Source organism: Aotus nancymaae, unplaced genomic scaffold (genome assembly GCF_030222135.1).
Source record: "Aotus nancymaae isolate 86718 unplaced genomic scaffold, 86718_ANA_hifiasm-v0.15.2.pri h1tg000016l, whole genome shotgun sequence".
Taxonomy (NCBI): Eukaryota; Metazoa; Chordata; class Mammalia; order Primates; family Aotidae; genus Aotus; species Aotus nancymaae.
In genome coordinates this window covers 40,337,341-40,354,956 of record NW_026988428.1, presented here as the reverse complement: position 1 = coordinate 40,354,956, position 17,616 = coordinate 40,337,341, and the positions used below count along the sequence as shown (strand labels likewise).

Sequence of the window (17,616 nt, the reverse complement as noted above, 5' to 3'; positions counted from 1 at the left end):
TTTGTTTCAGCCTCAAAGAGCATGCTTATGTAAAATTAAATGAGTTCTAGCAACAAGCTGCATTTTTTTTTCTACACAGGAAAGGGGTTAAAAAAAAAGAAATATATAATAGGGATAATATTGGTACCTATCACATAGAGTTCTCATGAGGGATAAATTCTTTTCCCACCCCCTACCCCCGTGATAAATTCTTAAAATGGTACCTGACATCATGGCAAAAGTTATATACAGGCATACCTCATTTTATTGTGCTTCACTTTATTATGCTCCATAGATATTGCATTTTTTACACATTGAAGCTTTATAGTAACCCTGCATGGAGTGAGTCTATTAGTGCAATTTTTCCAACAGCATGTGTCTGCTTCGTATCTCTATGTCACATTTTGGTATTCCTTGAAATATTTCAAACTTTTTCATTATTATTATATCTGTTACAGTGATCCATGATCAGTGATCCTTGATGTACTATTGTAATGGTTTGGGGGCACAACAAACTTTGCCTATATAAGAAGACAAACTTAATCAGTAAATGTTGTGTGTGCTCTGACTGTTCCTCCAATCTGCTGTTCTCCTGTCTCTCTCCCTCTCCTCAGGCCTCCATATTCCTTGAGACAATATTGAAACTAAGCCAATTAACAACCTACAATGAACTCTAATTGTTCAAGTGACAAAAAAGAGTCCCACATCTCTCACTTTAAATCAAAAGGTAGAAATGATTAAGCTTAGTGAGAAAGGAATGTTGAAAGCTGAGACAGGCCAAAACCTAGACCCCTTGCATCAAGCAGTTAGCAGGTTGTAAATATGAAGGAAAAGTTTGTTGTGGTTTTTTTGAGATAGGGTCTCAGTCTGTTGCCCAGGTTGGAGTGCAGTACCCCAATCTTGGCTCACTGTACTCTCCGCCTCCTGGGCTCAGGTGATCCTCCCACCCCAGCTTCCTAAGTAGCTGGCACCACAGGCCCACGCCACCACACCTGGCTAATTTTTGTAGTTTTTGTAGAGACAAGATCTCGCTATGTTGCCAGGCTGGTCTCAAACTCCTGGACTCAGGCAATCCTCCCACCTTGGCCTCCCAAAGTGCTGGGATTACCGGTGTGAGCCACTGCACTCGGCCTTAAATTTGAGACAGGGTGTTACTCTGTCACCCAGGCAGGAGTGTAGTGGTATGATCTTGGCTCACTGCAACCTCTGCCTGTCTGGCTTAAGCAATCCTCCCACCTCAGCCTTCTGAGTAGCTGGGGCCACAGATGCATGCCATCACACCCCACTAATTTTTCTGGGTTTTTTTGTTTGGTTAGTTTGGTTTGGTTTGGTGACTGACTTTGGAAATAAAAGACCTCATTCTATTAACAGCATTCTGTTTTCAGTCGTGATATTTCCACTTACATAATGCAGTAATTCTCGATCACTTAAAACGTCAAATCCAAGAAAACGCAGAATTCCTACGCATGATGTTAACATCATTCTTGAGCAGTTGTTGGCCAAAGATTGATTTGATGAATCCAATTTTTCCAAATCCATCCATTCTGATGATTCCAGTGACTTTGATGTTAATTCTGTTTAGAAATAACTCCAAGAACAGTTTTTATTTTGTTTTCACATTGGAAATTAGATTTCTTTTCAAATTGCTGTCAGTCGACAACGTTTTGCCACGTTGCCCAAGCTGGTCTTGAACTCCTGAACTCAAGCGATCTGCTCACCTTGGCCTCCCAAAGTACTAGGATTAAAGGTATGAGCTATCAGGCCTGGCCTGGAAAAGTTGATTCCTGAAAAAGTTCTGAAGAAAATTAAAAGTGCTACTTCAGGGAACACACAAATGATAAGAAGGTAAAACAGCCTTATTGCTGATATGGAGAAATTTTTAGTGGTCTGAATAGAAGATCAAACCAGCCATAACTTCCCTAAGCCAAAGCCTCATCTACAGCAAGGCCCTTACTCTCTTTAATTATATGAAAGCTGAGACAGGTGAGAAAGCTGCAAAAGTTTGAAGTCAGCAGAAGTTGGTTCATGAGGTTTAAGGAGAGAAGTCATCTGCATAAGTTAAAAGTGCAAGGCAAGGCTGGACACAGTGGCTCACGCCAGTAATCCCAACACTTTGGGAGGCTGAGGCGGGTGGATCACTTGAGGCCAGGAGTTTGAGACCAGCCTGGCCAACATAGTGAAACCCTGTCTCTACTAAAACTACAAAAATTAGCTCGGCGTGGCAGTGCACACCTATAATCCTAGCTACTTGGGAGGCTGAGGCCTGAAAGTTGCTCAAGCCTAGGTGACTGAGGTTGCAGTGAGCCATGATTGCACCAGTGCATTCCAGCCTGGGCAACAGAGTGGGCAAAAAAATAAATAAAATAAAATAAAACTATGGTTTTCAAGTGACACGTGACTATCAGACTAACCACTCTAGCCCACAATTGCCATAGGTATCATTACACAGTAAGAGTGAGTGGCAGATCGGCACATCAATAGCAAATGGGTTCCCTTCATACTTGTAAAGCTCTTCATGATGCTGCAAGCTTTCTATAATTCATATTTTCGTATAGCTGGGTGTTCCATTTGAGAGACTGAATATATGAACAGTGACCAGATCATGTATAAAAACAGAACTCTGACCCACAATCTACAACGTGCCAGGGAAACCAACCCCCTTATCTATAATAAACAGCACAGGAAGCAAGCCTTCTACAAGTCAGACTTGTAGAAAGTCAGACTGCTATCTCTCTTAATGATCCTAGAGGCCAAACAACAACCCCTGAAGCAATGGGCCCAAAATGCCCTAATATCTTACAGTTTCCTTAATTTTGTCATAGCTTCCAACATAGGTCCAACCAACCAAAGCCAAACATGCACCCCTAAACCAATCACATACCACATCCTACTTCTAGTTTGCCCACGTACAGAGTCTCCATGCCAACAGCCTCCAATTAAAGAATACCTTGATGGATTCCCTTTTTCCCAGTATAAAGCTTTCCTACTACTCTCCCTGCCTTTGAGTTCCTACCAAACGCAAATGATGGTGATTGAGTCGCTTGCTATAGTAAGGTCTGAATAAATAGCCTGTGCTTTTCTTATTTGGTTGATATTTGTTTATTTCCACATATTGGAGCTAGTAATCCACGAAATTCCATGAAGAACTAATTTCCAAAACTTTTTCTTTTTTCTAGACACGGTTCCCTCTGCTGCCCAGGCTGGAGTGCAGTGGCACGATCATGGTGTACCACATCCTTGACCTCCCAGGCTCAAGCCATTGATCCCCCCCCAACTTCAGCCTCTGGGGTAGTTGGGACTACAGGCGCACACAACTACAGCTGGCTAGGGGTGTGTGTGTGTGTGTGTGTGTGTGTGTGTGTGTGTGTGTGTGTGTGTGTGACTGATCTCACAATATTGCCCAGACCGGTGCGGCCTCAAGCGATCCTCCTGCCTTGGCCTCCCTAAGTGCTGAGGTTACAGGCATGAGCCACCGTGCCAGCCTCCAAAACTTTTTAAAAGATACTGGCGTTATTTCTAAAACATCCAAAAAATTTATTTAGATTATTAAGATGAAGTAAAAAGGATGCTCCACGCATCTTCATCTTAATAACCTAAATCTTAATAACTTAAATCTTAATCTAAAACTTCATCTTAATAACCTAAATCAACATGTTACAGGTCTGACATTTCCGGAGATCCTCTTCCTGGAATGCACGCGGCCTTCTACCCACAAGAGCGGTGACCCTAGTGCCCGAGTGCGTAGGCAGAGCGTCACTGCGGCTCCCGCAGCCCCCGCCCCCACCAAGCGAGAACTACAATTCCCGGCGGCCCCCGCAGAAGGCGGGCCGCGGCCCTAGGCGCCTGCGCAGTAGCGGAGCCGCCGGCTGTGCTGTTCCCGCCAATTCTTGTGGTATCCCTGCCTGGGTTGAGTTCCGCGCTCCATGGAGACGTTTGACCCCACCGAGCTGCCCGAGCTGCTTAAACTTTATTACCGGAGGCTCTTTCCCTACTCTCAGTACTATCGCTGGCTCAACTACGGCGGAGGTGATGGAGGCGGGGAATGGGGTCAGGAGCGGATTATGAGGAGGTTGGAGGCGGGGTGTCCTTAGAATGACAATGTGAAGCGCCGTCAGTGCGCCTGGCTTTGTGCCGTGGGCCTTCTTATGCTCTCTCGAGCTCGCCCCACCACTTCCTAGGTGTAAATGGGCCGAGACAGGATATAATGACCAGCCTGCGGCCACACGGTAAAAAAACCGAGCCGCCGCTCCTACCTCTGCGTGGTCGGGCTCACATTAGGTACCCCGTTTACTTGCCGCGGTGCCCAGGGGGTTACTGGGGCGTATCTGCAGAGGCCTGGTTTGCATCAGGAGCGGAAGAGCCTCTCTCAGAGGAGTAGTTTCTTCCTTGCAGCTGAATTTATTAGTGCAAATCAAGGAGAGAGGGGTGGCATTACATATTTAAAATATTTCCGCATCTGTTTCGTCTTTTGTACCTTTCCCTAGCAAATGTGGAATGGTAACCGCTTCCAAATTAGGGACTAGGTCTTGTGGGGTTGTTTGTTTGTTTCTTTGTTTTTACGTCTACCATGGTGTTAAGCATAGGGGGCTCATCACAGATATCTCTGGCTGGGTGCCGTGGCTCAGGCCTGTAATCCGAGCACTTTGGGAAGCCTAGGAGGACGGATTACCTGAGGTCAGGGGGGGACCAGCCTGGCCAACATGGTGAAACCCGTCTCTACAAAAAATACAAAAATTATCTGGGCGTGTTGGCACGCGCGCCTGTAGTCCCAGCTACTCAGGAGGTTGAGGTGGGAGGATCGCTTGAACCCGGTAGGCGGAGGTTGCCATGAGCCTAGATCCCACTTCACTCCAGTTTGGGCGACAAAGCAAGAAGCGAGACTCCCTCTCCAAAAAAAGAAACATTTCTCATTGGCTAAAGTTATGTCCCGAGCCGAATAAAGTAGCAAATTAACTTTAAAATGTACATTTATTTTCCAGTGATAAAGAATTACTTTCAACACCGTGAATTTTCATTCACATTGAAAGATGATATTTACATTCGCTACCAGTCCTTCAACAACCAGAGTGATCTGGAAAAGGAGATGCAGAAAATGAATCCATACAAGATTGATATAGGCGCAGTATATTCCCACAGAGTAAGATCTCTTTTTTTAATGTATTTTGTTGTTTTATTTTGTACACCAAGAATGGGTTGGTTCCTCTAGCATTTTGAGATTAAATTTTTAGAGTTGATTCTAGATGAAAAGCCACTTTTTAATTGGCAAGTATATTAATCCTTTTTTGTTCTTTGACATTTTACATTGCTGATGAAATCGTTTGAGAGTGAATTGGTTGCATTCTTACTAGGACAAGAAACTTGAGTATCTTGCTACTAGGAAGAGGAAGTCAACATGATTTAAAAGAGGAGGCCGGGTGCAGTGGCTCACACCTGTAATCTCAGCACTTTGGGAGGCTGAGATGGGCAGATCACATGAGGTCAGGAGTTCGAGACTAGCCTGGCCAACATGGTGAAATCCTGTCTCTACCAAAAATACAAAAATTAGCTGGGTGTAATTTCAGGCACCTGTAATCCCAGCTACTTGGGAAGCTGAGGCAGGAGAATTGCTTGAACCCGGGAGGCAGAGGTTGCAGTGAGCCAAGATCATGCCACTGCACTCCAGCCTGGGCGACAAGAGCAAAACTGTCACAAAAAGAAAAAAAAGGGGAGGAGGGGAATAAAAGAGAATTACATTCTCTCCCGCCATGGAAGTTATTCTTTTTTTCTTTTAATTGTTTATTTTTACTTAGGTCAAATATGCATATAAAATTTACCATCTTTACCACGTTTATTTATTTATTTTTTTACCACGTTTAAATGTACAGTTCATTCATAATAAATATTTATATTCTTTTTCCTTCATACCCCTGGAGTTATTCTTGTCTCTTCTCTTTCTCACACTCCCATACCCATTCTGTTAGGAAATCCCTTTGGCAATACCATGTATATCTAAAATCCAGCCATTACTACCAGTGCTACCAACATTATCATCTCATCTGAATAACTATAAAAACCTCCTCAGAGTTTACCCTTGTAAAATCTAGAGTCCATTCTCAATACAGAAGCCAGAGTGATCCTTTTAAAACAACTCAGATTCTGTAATTCCTCTACTCAAAACATTCTCTAGTGGCTGCTCATTTCACTGACTAAAAGTCACTCACTTCTCTCCCCCTCACTCACTTCATTCCTGTCACACTGACCCTTGCTCAAGCTGTTTCCACTGCCTAGAACCCGTTTCTACAGGTATCTACTTGGTTCATCTCCTCACCTTCTTCAAATCTTTACTCAAATAGCACCTTCTAAGTGAGGTCTACTACAACCTACCACTCTCCTACCCCCTACCACTGATATATACTAAGTGCCTGTAAGAGTGCCTAGCAAGAGAGAGTACCCCATAAATATATGTTGAGTGAATGAACAAACCAAAATTGCCCCTCTCCCCTTCTCAAATATACACACTGGTGAGTGGAGGGCATATATACATAGCATAATAGCTTTTATGTGGAGTTTTTCATGTTATATAACTTGTTCCTTCTATCAATCCTCATTTTTTTTTACAAAGGAGAAAACAGGCCCAGAGAAGAATTTGAATAGTTTGCCCAAGCTCATACACAATTTTTAAATGATAGAGCTGGGACTTAAACCCAAATACTTTTGCTAACTAATATTGCTACGTCAAGCTTTTTAAATTAGAATTTGCCTGGCATGGCTTTAGGTCTGACTCTAAATCCCAGACCTGTCTCTCATCATCAAAGTAAGGGGAGATGAGGTAATAAAAGGCAGGCAGAAAAAATACTTTGGAGTTGTTTACTTCCTCTTTATAGGTTGAGAATTTAAAAAAAAAACTTCTAAGAATCCAAGTCACAGCACCAAAAAAAGAAAAAAAAATTTTTAAATAAATTTTTTAATAAAATAAAAACATTTTTTAAACTTCTAAGAAAGGTTAGGGTACCAGTTATGTATGCACATGGTTTACAAAATCAAATACTTCTATTTGGTTTTTTTTAAAAATCTGATACCAGGCGGGGTGCAGTGGTTCATGTCTGTAATTCCAGCACTTTGAAAGGCCGAGATGGGCAGATAACACTTGAGTCAGGAGTTCTAGACCAGCCTGGAAAACATGGTAAAACCCCATCTCTGCCAAAAAATACAAAAACTTAGCTGGGCATGGTGGCACACACCTATAGTCCCAGCTACTCAGGAGGTTGAGGCGGAAGAATTGCTTTAACCCAGTAGGCAAAGGTTGCAGTGAGTGAAGATCGCACCACTGCACTCCAGCCTGGGTGACGGTGAGATGCTGTCTCAAAAAAAATCTGCTATCCTTTTTTCCCCTCATTTTTTGCTACCCAGAAGCAACCACATTTTTACTTTTTTTTTTTGAGACGGAGTCTAGCTCTCTTGCCCAGGCTGGAGTGCAGTGACTCTATCTTGGCTCACTGCAACTTCTGCCACCCTGGTTCAAGTGAATCTCCCACCTCGGCCTCCCAAGTAGCTGGGATTATAGGCTCGTGCCACCACAGTCATCTAATTTTTGTATTTTTTTATTAGAGACGGTGTTTGGCCATGTTGGCCAGGTTGGTCTCAAACTCCGACTGCCAGTGATCCACCAGCCTCAGCTTCCCAAAGTGCTGGGATTACAGGCGTGAGCCACCGTGCCCAGTCCCAGAAGCAACCACTTTCTTTTAGCTAATTCTTACAATATTTGCCTGCTTGTTAAACATGCCTGTATTCCTTCTGTTTTTACATTTTAAGCATAATCTTGTCTTTCCACTCTGGCAGATGATGTGCATCGTTTTTCATCTATTATGCTAGATTCTTATGGGACCTTATAACTCATGTACTTCAAAATAAATTTTGGGAAAAGGAAATGCTGGGGAATTTTTTTTGCCCTCAACGCTTAAAAAATTTCCCATTCCCACCTACTCTTAATATAATTTTCATTAAATTAAAAATTAGGGTTAGGGCAGGGCACAGTGGCTCATACCTGTAATCCCAGCACTTTGGGAGGTGGAGGTAGGTGGATCACCTGAGGTCAAGAGTTTGAGACCAGCCTGGCCAACACAATGAAACCCTGTCTCTAATAAAAATACAAAACTTAGCCAGGCATGGTGGTGCATGCCTATAGTCCCAGCTACTCAGGAGGCTGAGGCAGGAGAATCGCTTGAACCTGGGAGGTAGAGGTTGCATTGAACCAAGATAGTGCCACTGCACTCCAGCCTGGGCAACAGAGCAAGACTCTCTCAAAAAAAAAAAAAGAAAATTAGTGTTAGATAACTCATTCAACCCCAAATTCTTTGCCAATTGTCTAATTCTTCCAATATATTCAGACCCAGCAGATAGTTTGTTGATTTTATCTTGAAGAAATTTTCTTCTTTAGCCTTCTGACCTCCAATCTGGATTGATTGCTCTCTAATCCTGAAAAATAAATACAATCTTGTAATCACCCTAGTTTCCTTTCACTTCTGTCCTAATGCTGTAACTCCCTTGTTTAGGTGGAGCACATCCTCCAGGAGATTCTAGAGAAATGATGCATGGAAGACAAAATGTTTGACACCTAGATTTCTGAAAAATGTCTTCATTCTACCTTTATACTTGACTGATGGTTGAGGTTGGAAATAATTTTCCCTTAAAATTTTGAAGACAGTGCCACATTATCTTCTCATTTCCAGTGTTGCTGTTGAGAGGACTAATGCCTTTCTGATTCTTCTTCCAATGTGTTATACCTGGAAGCTCGTAGGATTTTCTTTCAATCCCATCTGTCTCTAATGTTCTAAAATTTCACAATGATGTGCCTTGGTGTGCATCTTTTTTCATCTATTATGCTAGATACTTATGGTCCCATAACTCATGTCCTTCAGAATAAATTTTGAGAAAAGGAAATTCTGGAGAATTTTTTTTTAGAACACAATTTTGACTACCTGTTTTTTCTCGTATCTCTAGAAATCCTAAAATCAGATGGTAGGCCTTTTCAACTGATTTTCTATTTTTCTTTCCTCCTATTTTCCATCTCTTTTTTTGTTCTACTTTCTGGAGGATTTTCTCAGATGTTTTCATTTCTGCTGTTGCATTTTAATTTCTAAGGGCTTTTTTTAGAGCATCTTGTACTTTTTTCATTGATATGTCTTAAATCTCTGCACATATCAATGATACTTTTTTAAGGTTTCTTCTGTTATACTGTTTTCTCCAGGTTGCTTTTTTTCCGTGTTTTTTCCCCTCTCATATTAGAGGCTTTTCCCATATGTCTGATAATTTTTTGTTTGTGCTTATATTTAAGAATGGAATGCTAAAAAGCTGATTGAAAGCCCTGGGCCGGTCAAGCACAGTGTGTCACGCCTGTAATCCCAGCACTTTGGGGTGCCGAGGCAGGCAGATCACCTGAAGTCAGGAATTCAAGACCAGCCTCACCAACATGGTGAAACCCTGTCTCTACTAAAGATACAAAATTAGCCAGGCTAATACATGCCTGTAATCCCAGCTACCTGGGAAGCTGAGGCAGGAGAATCACTTGAACCTGGGAGGTGGAACTTGGTGAGCCATCATTGTGCCACTACACTCCAGCTTGGGCAATAAGGGCGAAACTCCATCTCAAAAAAAAAAGAAAGCAAGCTCTGGGCCAAGTGTGGTAGCTCACACCTGTAATTCCAGCTCCCAGCACTTTGGGAGGCCAAGGTAGGCAGATCACTTGAGCTCAGGAGTTCAAGATCAGCCTGGGCAACATGGCAAAACCTCATCTCTACCAAAAAAAAAAAAAATTATCTAGGTATGATGGCACACACCTGTAGTCCCAGCTACTAGGCCAGGTACTAGGGAGGCTGATATAGGAGGATCTCTTGAACCTGGTAGGTGGAGGTTGCAGTGAGCCAAGATCATGCTATTGCACTCCAGCCTGGGTGACAGAGTGAGACCTTGTCTCAAAAGAGAAACAGAAAGCTCTACACATGGCTGATATTTCTTTACCGCTGTGATCTGGCTGGGCCATGTTATTAGGGAATTACTGATGTCATTTTTTCTAGATCTTTGCTATAATGAAAACTCCACTAGAGCAGAGATCTGTGTTTCGAACAGGGATCTATCCCTGGAGTCTAGAACAGTGCCTGGCACATCTGATCAGATTCTTTTTTTTTTTTTTTTTTTTTTTTTTTTGTGAGATGGAGTCTCGCTATCACCCACGCTGGAGTGCAGTGGCGCCAACTTGGCTCACTGCAACCTCTGCCTCCTGGGTTTAAGCAATCCTCCTGCCTCAGCTTCCCGAGTAGCTGGGATTACAGGTGCCTGCTACCACGCCCAGCTAATTTTTGTATTTTTAGTAGAGACAGGGTTTCACCATTTTGGCCAGGCTGGTTTCGAACTCCTGACCTCAGGTGATCCACCTGCCTAGGTCTCCCAGAGTGCTAGGATTACAGGCATGAGCTACTGTGCCCAACCCTGATCAGACTTTTCTTTGTTTAGATGGAGTCTCATTCTGTCGCCCAGGCTGTAGTGCAGTGGTGCAATCTTGGCTCAGTGCAACCTCCGCCTCCTGGGTTCAAGTGATTCTCCATGTTCCACCTTCCAAGCAGCTGGGACTACAGGCGCATGCCACCATTTCTGGCTAATTTTTGTATTTTTAGTAGAGACTGGGTTTCACTATCTTGGCCAGGCTGGTCTTGAACTCCTGACCTCAAGTGATCTGCCCACCCTGGCCTCCCAAAGTGCTGGGATTACAGGCGTGAGCCACCATGCCCAGCCCTGATCAGATTTCTTTAGAGAGGAATCTTCCAGCCTCCTGCCTGAGTTGGTAGTGAGAGTACAGATGTAGGGGGAAAGTGCTGGGTCTTAACATTCCACATGTAAATGTCTAATTATTCCCCCTAATATCAGTACAACATACTATTCAATTGTACCTGTTGTCAAAGTTCAGATACCTTCTGTATTATGCTCTCCAGAAAATAATTCAGGTGTCTTCTGCCAGGGAAATGAAAGAGCAGTCACCTAGCTCTTCAAGCTAAGTATAGGAACCTGGTGAACTAACTGCTTCTTCGCTATTCTTTGAACCAATCCTTTATTTTTCCCTTCAGTCAAGGGTGGCCTTGAAAATCTTACTGTTTTTCATCTCAGCTTCACCACTAAACACACTTACTCATTCCAGCAATACCTGGTATCACCTATCCCTGAGCTTTTTGGGGATTCTGAGGTATAAATTGGGTTGCACCTCTTATCTTTCCTTACTGACAGCCTAAGATTTAGTTTTTATGAATCTCCTCAGTTACCACTCCCTTCTGACTTAGTTATAAAAAATTGTGGTGATATACCCTTGGGTTCTTTTTTTTTGAGACAAAGTCTTGCTCTGTCACCCAGGCTGGAGGGCAGTGGTGCTACCTCGGCTCACTGCAACCTCAGCCTCTGGAGTAGCTGGAACTACAGGCAGGAGCCACCATACCCGGCTAATTTTTTGTATTTTTAGTAGAGATGGGGTTTCACCATGTTGGCCAGGCTGATCTCAAACTCCTAGCCTCAAATGATCTGCCCGCCTCGGCCTCCCAAAGTGCAGGGGATTACAGGCATGAGCCACCAGGCCCGGCACCTCTCTGGTTCTTTTTTAAAAGGCTTATGTCACCGGGGGCTGGGAGGTAGGGGACTAGGGGAGGAATAGCAGGGGCAAGGGGTATTGGAGAGGGATAGCACTAGGAGAAATACCTAATGTAGATGATGGGGTGATGGATGCAGCAAACCACCACCATGGCATGTGTATATCTGTGTAACAAATCTGCATGATCTGCACATGTACACCAGAACTTAAAGTATATTAAATAAATTTAAAAAAAAAAAAAAAAAAGGTTATGTCATTTAAAAAAAAAATTAACATCATTGTTGTGGGGTTTGGAAGGAACAAACTAAGTACCTGGATTTTGGGCGGTTTGTTTTGTTTTGTTTTAGATGGAGTATTGCTCTGTCACCCGGGCTGGAGTGCACTGGCTATTCACAGGCATGATCCTCCTGCTTCAGCCTCCTGAATAACCAGGACTACAGGCATGCCACCATGCCCAGCCAGTACCTGTACTGAGTCTTCTTTACTTGGTAGATCATAGCCTCTTTTTTTTGAGACAGTCTTGCTGTCTATCATCCAGGCTGGACTGCAGTGAAGCTATCATGGCTCACTGCAACCTCCGCTTCCCGGGTCCAAGCAGTCCTCCCGCCTCAGCCTCCCAATTAGCTGGGACTACAAGCATGTCCCACCATACCCAGCTAATTTTTACATTTTTTTGTAGAGATGGGGCTTCGCCATGTTGCCCAGGCTGGTTTCAAACTTCTGGGTTCAAGTGATCCTCCCACCTCAGCCTCCCAAACTGCTGGGGTTACAGACGTGAGCCACTGCACCCAGATGATACATAGCCTTTCTTTTTCTTCTGAGACAGAGTCTCACTCTGTCGCCTAGGCTGGAGTGCAGTGGCATGATCTTGGCTCACAAGAACCTCTGCCTTCCAGATTCAAGTGATTCTCCTGCCTCATCCTCTGGAGTAGCTGGAAATACAAGCATGTGCCCCTACACCCAGCTAATTTTTGTATCTTTAGTAGAGACAGAGTTTTACCATTGGCCAGGCTGGTTTCGAACTCGTGACCTCAAGTGATCTGCCTGCCTCAACCTCCAAAAGTGCTGGGATTATAGACATGACCCACAGCATCCAGCCTCTCATAGCCTCTTTATAATAAAGCCTCAGTTCAGACTAAATGGGGAGATCTTTTTGAATTATTGAAAAATTTTAAATACCTGTATGTATAGTAACAAGTAAAACACCTCACAATAGGCCATTATTTGTATATGTTCCCTAATCAGAGATCTAAAAACAGCTTTATTATTATCCTTATTGACCAACAAACATTTATGGTGGATATGTATTCATTAAACCCTGCGGTTAAGTTTGTGAAAGTTAAGACCCATCAATTGTGTATGTGTGGGATCCAAAATAATGAACTTTAACTGACATACAGTTGGCATTATAATACTTTCTTTGTTTCTTTTTGGCAACTTTTTCCATCTGTGTAGAAAATAAGCAGATTTAGCAATGTGACAGCTCTTACAGAAACTCATTGATATTTTGTATTTGTAGCCCAATCAACACAATACGGTGAAGCTGGGAGCTTTCCAGGCTCAGGAAAAAGAACTGGTATTTGACATTGACATGACAGATTATGATGATGTGAGGAGATGTTGTAGGTGAGCACTGTGTGTCTTGCTGTTAGGGTGGGTGATGTCACCGACAATGAGTAATGATGACTCTGCTTCAGTTCTGCAGACATATGTCCTAAGTGCTGGACCCTTATGACAATGGCCATACGCATCATTGACAGAGCATTGGAGGGCAAGTATCAGCAGTTTCTGAATGGGGCCAAGTACAAAAATCAGTTTTCCTCTGAATATTAGTCTCTCTATTTTGTGATCAAATCTCATAAATTTATTTCTTTTTTTTTTTTGAGACGGAGTCTCGCCCTGTTGCCCAGGCTGGCATGCAGTGGTGCAATCTCGGCTCACTACAACCTCCGCCTACTGGATTCAAGCAATTCTCCTGCTTCAGCCTCCTGAATATGTGGTATTACAAGTGTACACCACCACGCCTGGCTAATTTTTGTATTTTAGTAGAGACAGAGTTTCACCATGTTGGTCAGGCTGGTCTCGAACTCCTGACCTCATGATCCAACTGCTTCAGCCTCCCAAAGTGCTGGTATTACAGGCATGAGCTACCCGTGCCTGGCCAAACCTCATAAATTTCTAATATATCTCCTTTAAACATATGAAAGGAAAATGAAAGACAAGAATAACATAGTAGTGGAATTTTAAAACAGCTATTTAACAAACCAATGTATCTCCTTTTTTTTCCATTTCAGTCAATTGAGTGGTCAATACCTATGTTATGTACTATCGTAGATGAGGGGAATGTAAAAGATAGCAATGCATACCTCAAATAGGTTATGTAGTCTAAGAAGATGACCATTAAGAAAAGTGAAGATAGCCAGGCACGGTGGCTCACGCCTGTAATCCCAGCACTTTGGGAGGCCGAGGCAGGTGGATCACGAGGTCAAGAGATCGAGACCATACTGATCAACATGGGAAACCCCGTCTCTACTAAAAATACAAAAAATTAGCTGGGCATGGTGGTGCGTGCCTGTAATCCCAGCTACTCAGGAGGCTGAGGCAGGAGAATTGCCTGAACCCAGGAGGCGGAGGTTGTGGTGAGCCGAGATCACGCCATTGCACTCCAGCCTGGGTAACAAGAGCGAAACTCCATCTCAGATAAAAAAAAAAAAAAAGAAAAGTGAAGATAACATTTGTGTTAAGTAATATATACAGGATGCTCTGGGGATCTAGAACAGCAGGAGTATATACTGGAGTGGGAAAAGATTGGATCAGAAAAGGCTTGTCAGGCTGGGCACTGTGGCTCACACCTGTAATCCCAGCACTTTGGGAGGCTGAGGCAGGTGGATCACCTGAGGTCAGGAGTTCAAGACCAGCCTGACCAACATGGAGAAACCCCGTCTCTACTAAAAATACAGAAATTAGCCAGGCATGGTGGCACATGCCTGTAATCCCAGCTACTTGGGAGGCTGAGGCAGGAGAATTGCTTGAACCTAAGAGGCGCAGGTTGCAGTGAGCTGAGATCACACCATTGCACTTCAGCCTGGGCAACAAAACTGTCTCAAAAAAAAAAGAGAAAAGGCTTCTCAACAGAGGTGGTAATGGTGATGATGATGGTAGTTAACTCTTCATAGGGGTCTTATTATGTGCCAGGCACTGTTCTAAGCACTGTAAATATGTTAGCTCTTTTAATATTCCTAGACCAAGTCTTTAAGGATAAATGGCAATTGGTCAGGGACAGTTGGAAGCACTGGGGCATAAAGAAATTCTTCGCAGAGGCTGGGCACAGAGGCTCACGCCTGTAATCCCAGTACTTTGGGAGGCCAAGGTGGGTGAATCACTTAAGCCCAGGAGTTTCAGACCAGTCTGGGCAACATGGCAAAACTCCCATCTCTACCAAAAATTAAAAAATTAGCCAGTCTCATAACCCAATCTCAAAATAAATAAATAATTGATTAAAAAAAATTTTTTTTTAATAAAATAAGTTTTTAAAAAAGAATTTCCTAGCAGAGAGGCCAGGATGGGTAAAGAAATGAAGCAAGAACATGGGGACCACAGGAAACAAGTAATTTAATATATAATAGTTAAGGAGTTTATAGATTTGTTTTAAAACTTATTATTTCTCTCCTCTTCAGAGGACTTTGGATTTAAGCATCGTCTCTGGGTATATTCTGGAAGGAGAGGTGTTCATTGTTGGGTCTGTGATGAGTCAGTTAGAAAATTGTCTTCTGCAGTACGTTCTGGGATAGTTGAGTATTTGAGCCTTGTAAAGGTAAGGTCCTCTGAATTCTAATTTGCACTGCTTTATTTTCTCGATGTTACCAAGCCTGATATGTTTATTGTTAAAGAAAATAAAACTATCTTTAATGGCATTCACATTGTAAAGTAAATGAAGTTACTGATAGACCGTTTAAAGTCATAGTAGCTACATGTTTTTTTTTTTGTTGTTTTGTTTTAATGGAGTCTCACTCTGTCGCCCAGGCTGGAGTGCAGTGGCACGATCTCAGACACTGCAACCTCCGCCTCCCAAGTTCAAGCAGTTCCCCTGCCTCAGCCTCCCGAGTAGCTGGACTACAGGCGTATGCCACCACGCCTGGCTAATTTTTTGTATTTTAGTAGAGACAGGGTTTCACCGTGTTGGCCAGGATGGTCTCAATCTCCGGACCTCATGATCCGCCCACCTCGGCCTCCCAAAGTGCTAGGATTACAAGCGTGAACCACAGTACCCAGCCATAGTAGCTACATGTTTTAAGATATTTCATTTTATTTTGCTATAAATCTTCCTTTGTGACATATGTAAAATGATAAAATAGATTTATTACATATAAAATAATAGAACACATTAAAGTTTGGTTTTGGTTTGGGTGTTTTGTTTTGCTTTGAGACATGGTCTCACCCTGTCACCCAGGCTAGAGTACAGTGGCATGACCACAGCTCCCTACAGCCTCGACCTCCTGGGCTCAAGTGATCCTTCTCCCTCAGTCTTCTGAGTAGCTGGGACTACAGGCATGCACCACCATGCCCAGCTAATTTTTAAATTTTTTGCAGAAACAAGGTCTCACTTTATTGCCCAAGCTGTTCTCAAACTCCTAAACTCAAACTATCCTCCCACCTCGGCCTCCCAAAGTGCTGAGATTACGGGTGTGAGCCACTGCACCCGGCCTAAGAATTTTTTTTGTTTTTGAGACAGTCTCACTGTGTTGCCCAGGCTGGAGTGCAGTGGCGCAATCTTGGCAACCTCCGCTTTCCAGGTTCAAGCAATTCTCCCATCTCAGCCTCCCAAGTAGCTGGGATTACAGGCACCTGCCACCATGCCTGGCTAATTTTTGTATTTTTAGTGGAGACAGGGTTTCATATTGGTCAGGCTGGTCTCGAACTCCTGACTCAGGTGATCTCCCCACCTCGGCCTCTCAAAGTGCTGGGATTATAGCGTGAGCCACTGTGCCCAGCCCTAGAAATTTTTTAATTACAATTATGCATCACTTAACAACGAGGATACATCCTAAGAAATGCATGACTGTTCAAAAGTCATGGAGTATAATTAAACAGACCCAGATGGTATAGCCTACTATACATCTAGATTATATGGTATAACCTATTGCTCCTAGGCTATAAACCTGTACAACATGTTACTGTACTAAATACCGGAGGCAGTTGTAACACAATGGTAAGTATTGATATATTGATGTAGCTAAACATACCTAAACATAGAAAAGTCACAGTAAAAATACAGTATTACAATCTTATGGGATCACCATCTTTTTTTTTTTTTTTTTTTTGAGATGGAGTGTTGCTCTTGTTGCCCAGGCTGGAGTGCAGTGACACAATCTTGGCTCACTGCAACCTCCAACTCCCAGATTCAAGTGATTCTTCTGCCTCAGCCTCCTGAGTAGCTGGGATTACAGGCATGTACCATCAAGCCAGGCTAATTTTTTGTATTTTTAGTAGAGATGGGGTTTTGCCATGTTGGCCAGGCTGGTCTCAAACTCCTGACCTAAGGTAATCCACCCACCTCAGCCTCCCAAAGTACTGGGATTGCAGGCGTGAGCCACCATTCCCAGTAGGACCCACCATCTTATATACTGTCCATCATTGACTAAAACGTCATTATGCTGCACATGATTGTATTTCTTTTATGTTGTATATATGAAGTTCTTTTTTGATGATTTATTTTTCAGGGTGGTCAAGACGTTAAAAAGAAAGTTCACCTAAGTGAAAAAATTCACCCTTTTATCAGGTCTGTTGGAAAAGTCTCCATGCACTTCAAGGTGTCTGATTTACCAGCATGTGCCTTTAGAGTTACCTTGCTGTCAATTTTCACTGCTGGGTAGCATTTTATAATAATAATAGCTATAGTTAATTCAGTGCCTATTTTATGCTGCGGTATTCGTAATAGGTGCTTTATAGATGTTCTTATTGCTCTTCACAACAACCCCACAAGAGACTTGATGGTATCTCCATTTATAGATAAGGAAAGTGAGTTTTAG

At 43.0% G+C, this 17,616-nt stretch overlaps 1 protein-coding gene across 3 annotated transcripts in view; it reads left to right on the top strand.

Annotated features, from left to right (window-relative positions):
• Nucleotides 1-3,838: 3,838 nt before the first annotated feature.
• The window catches only part of PRIM1 (DNA primase subunit 1), a 33,245-nt gene continuing 19,467 nt past the window's right edge, over nt 3,839-17,616 (top strand). For all 3 annotated transcript variants that reach the window (XM_064377249.1, XM_064377248.1, XM_012450512.1), the window contains exons 1-6: nt 3,839-4,005; nt 4,959-5,116; nt 13,107-13,213; nt 13,285-13,358; nt 15,265-15,401; nt 17,308-17,366. In XM_064377249.1, coding sequence (XP_064233319.1) covers nt 3,903-4,005; nt 4,959-5,116; nt 13,107-13,213; nt 13,285-13,358; nt 15,265-15,401; nt 17,308-17,366 — 638 coding nt within the window. In that variant the 5' untranslated portion in view covers nt 3,839-3,902. The remainder of the gene's footprint in view (nt 4,006-4,958; nt 5,117-13,106; nt 13,214-13,284; nt 13,359-15,264; nt 15,402-17,307; nt 17,367-17,616) is intronic.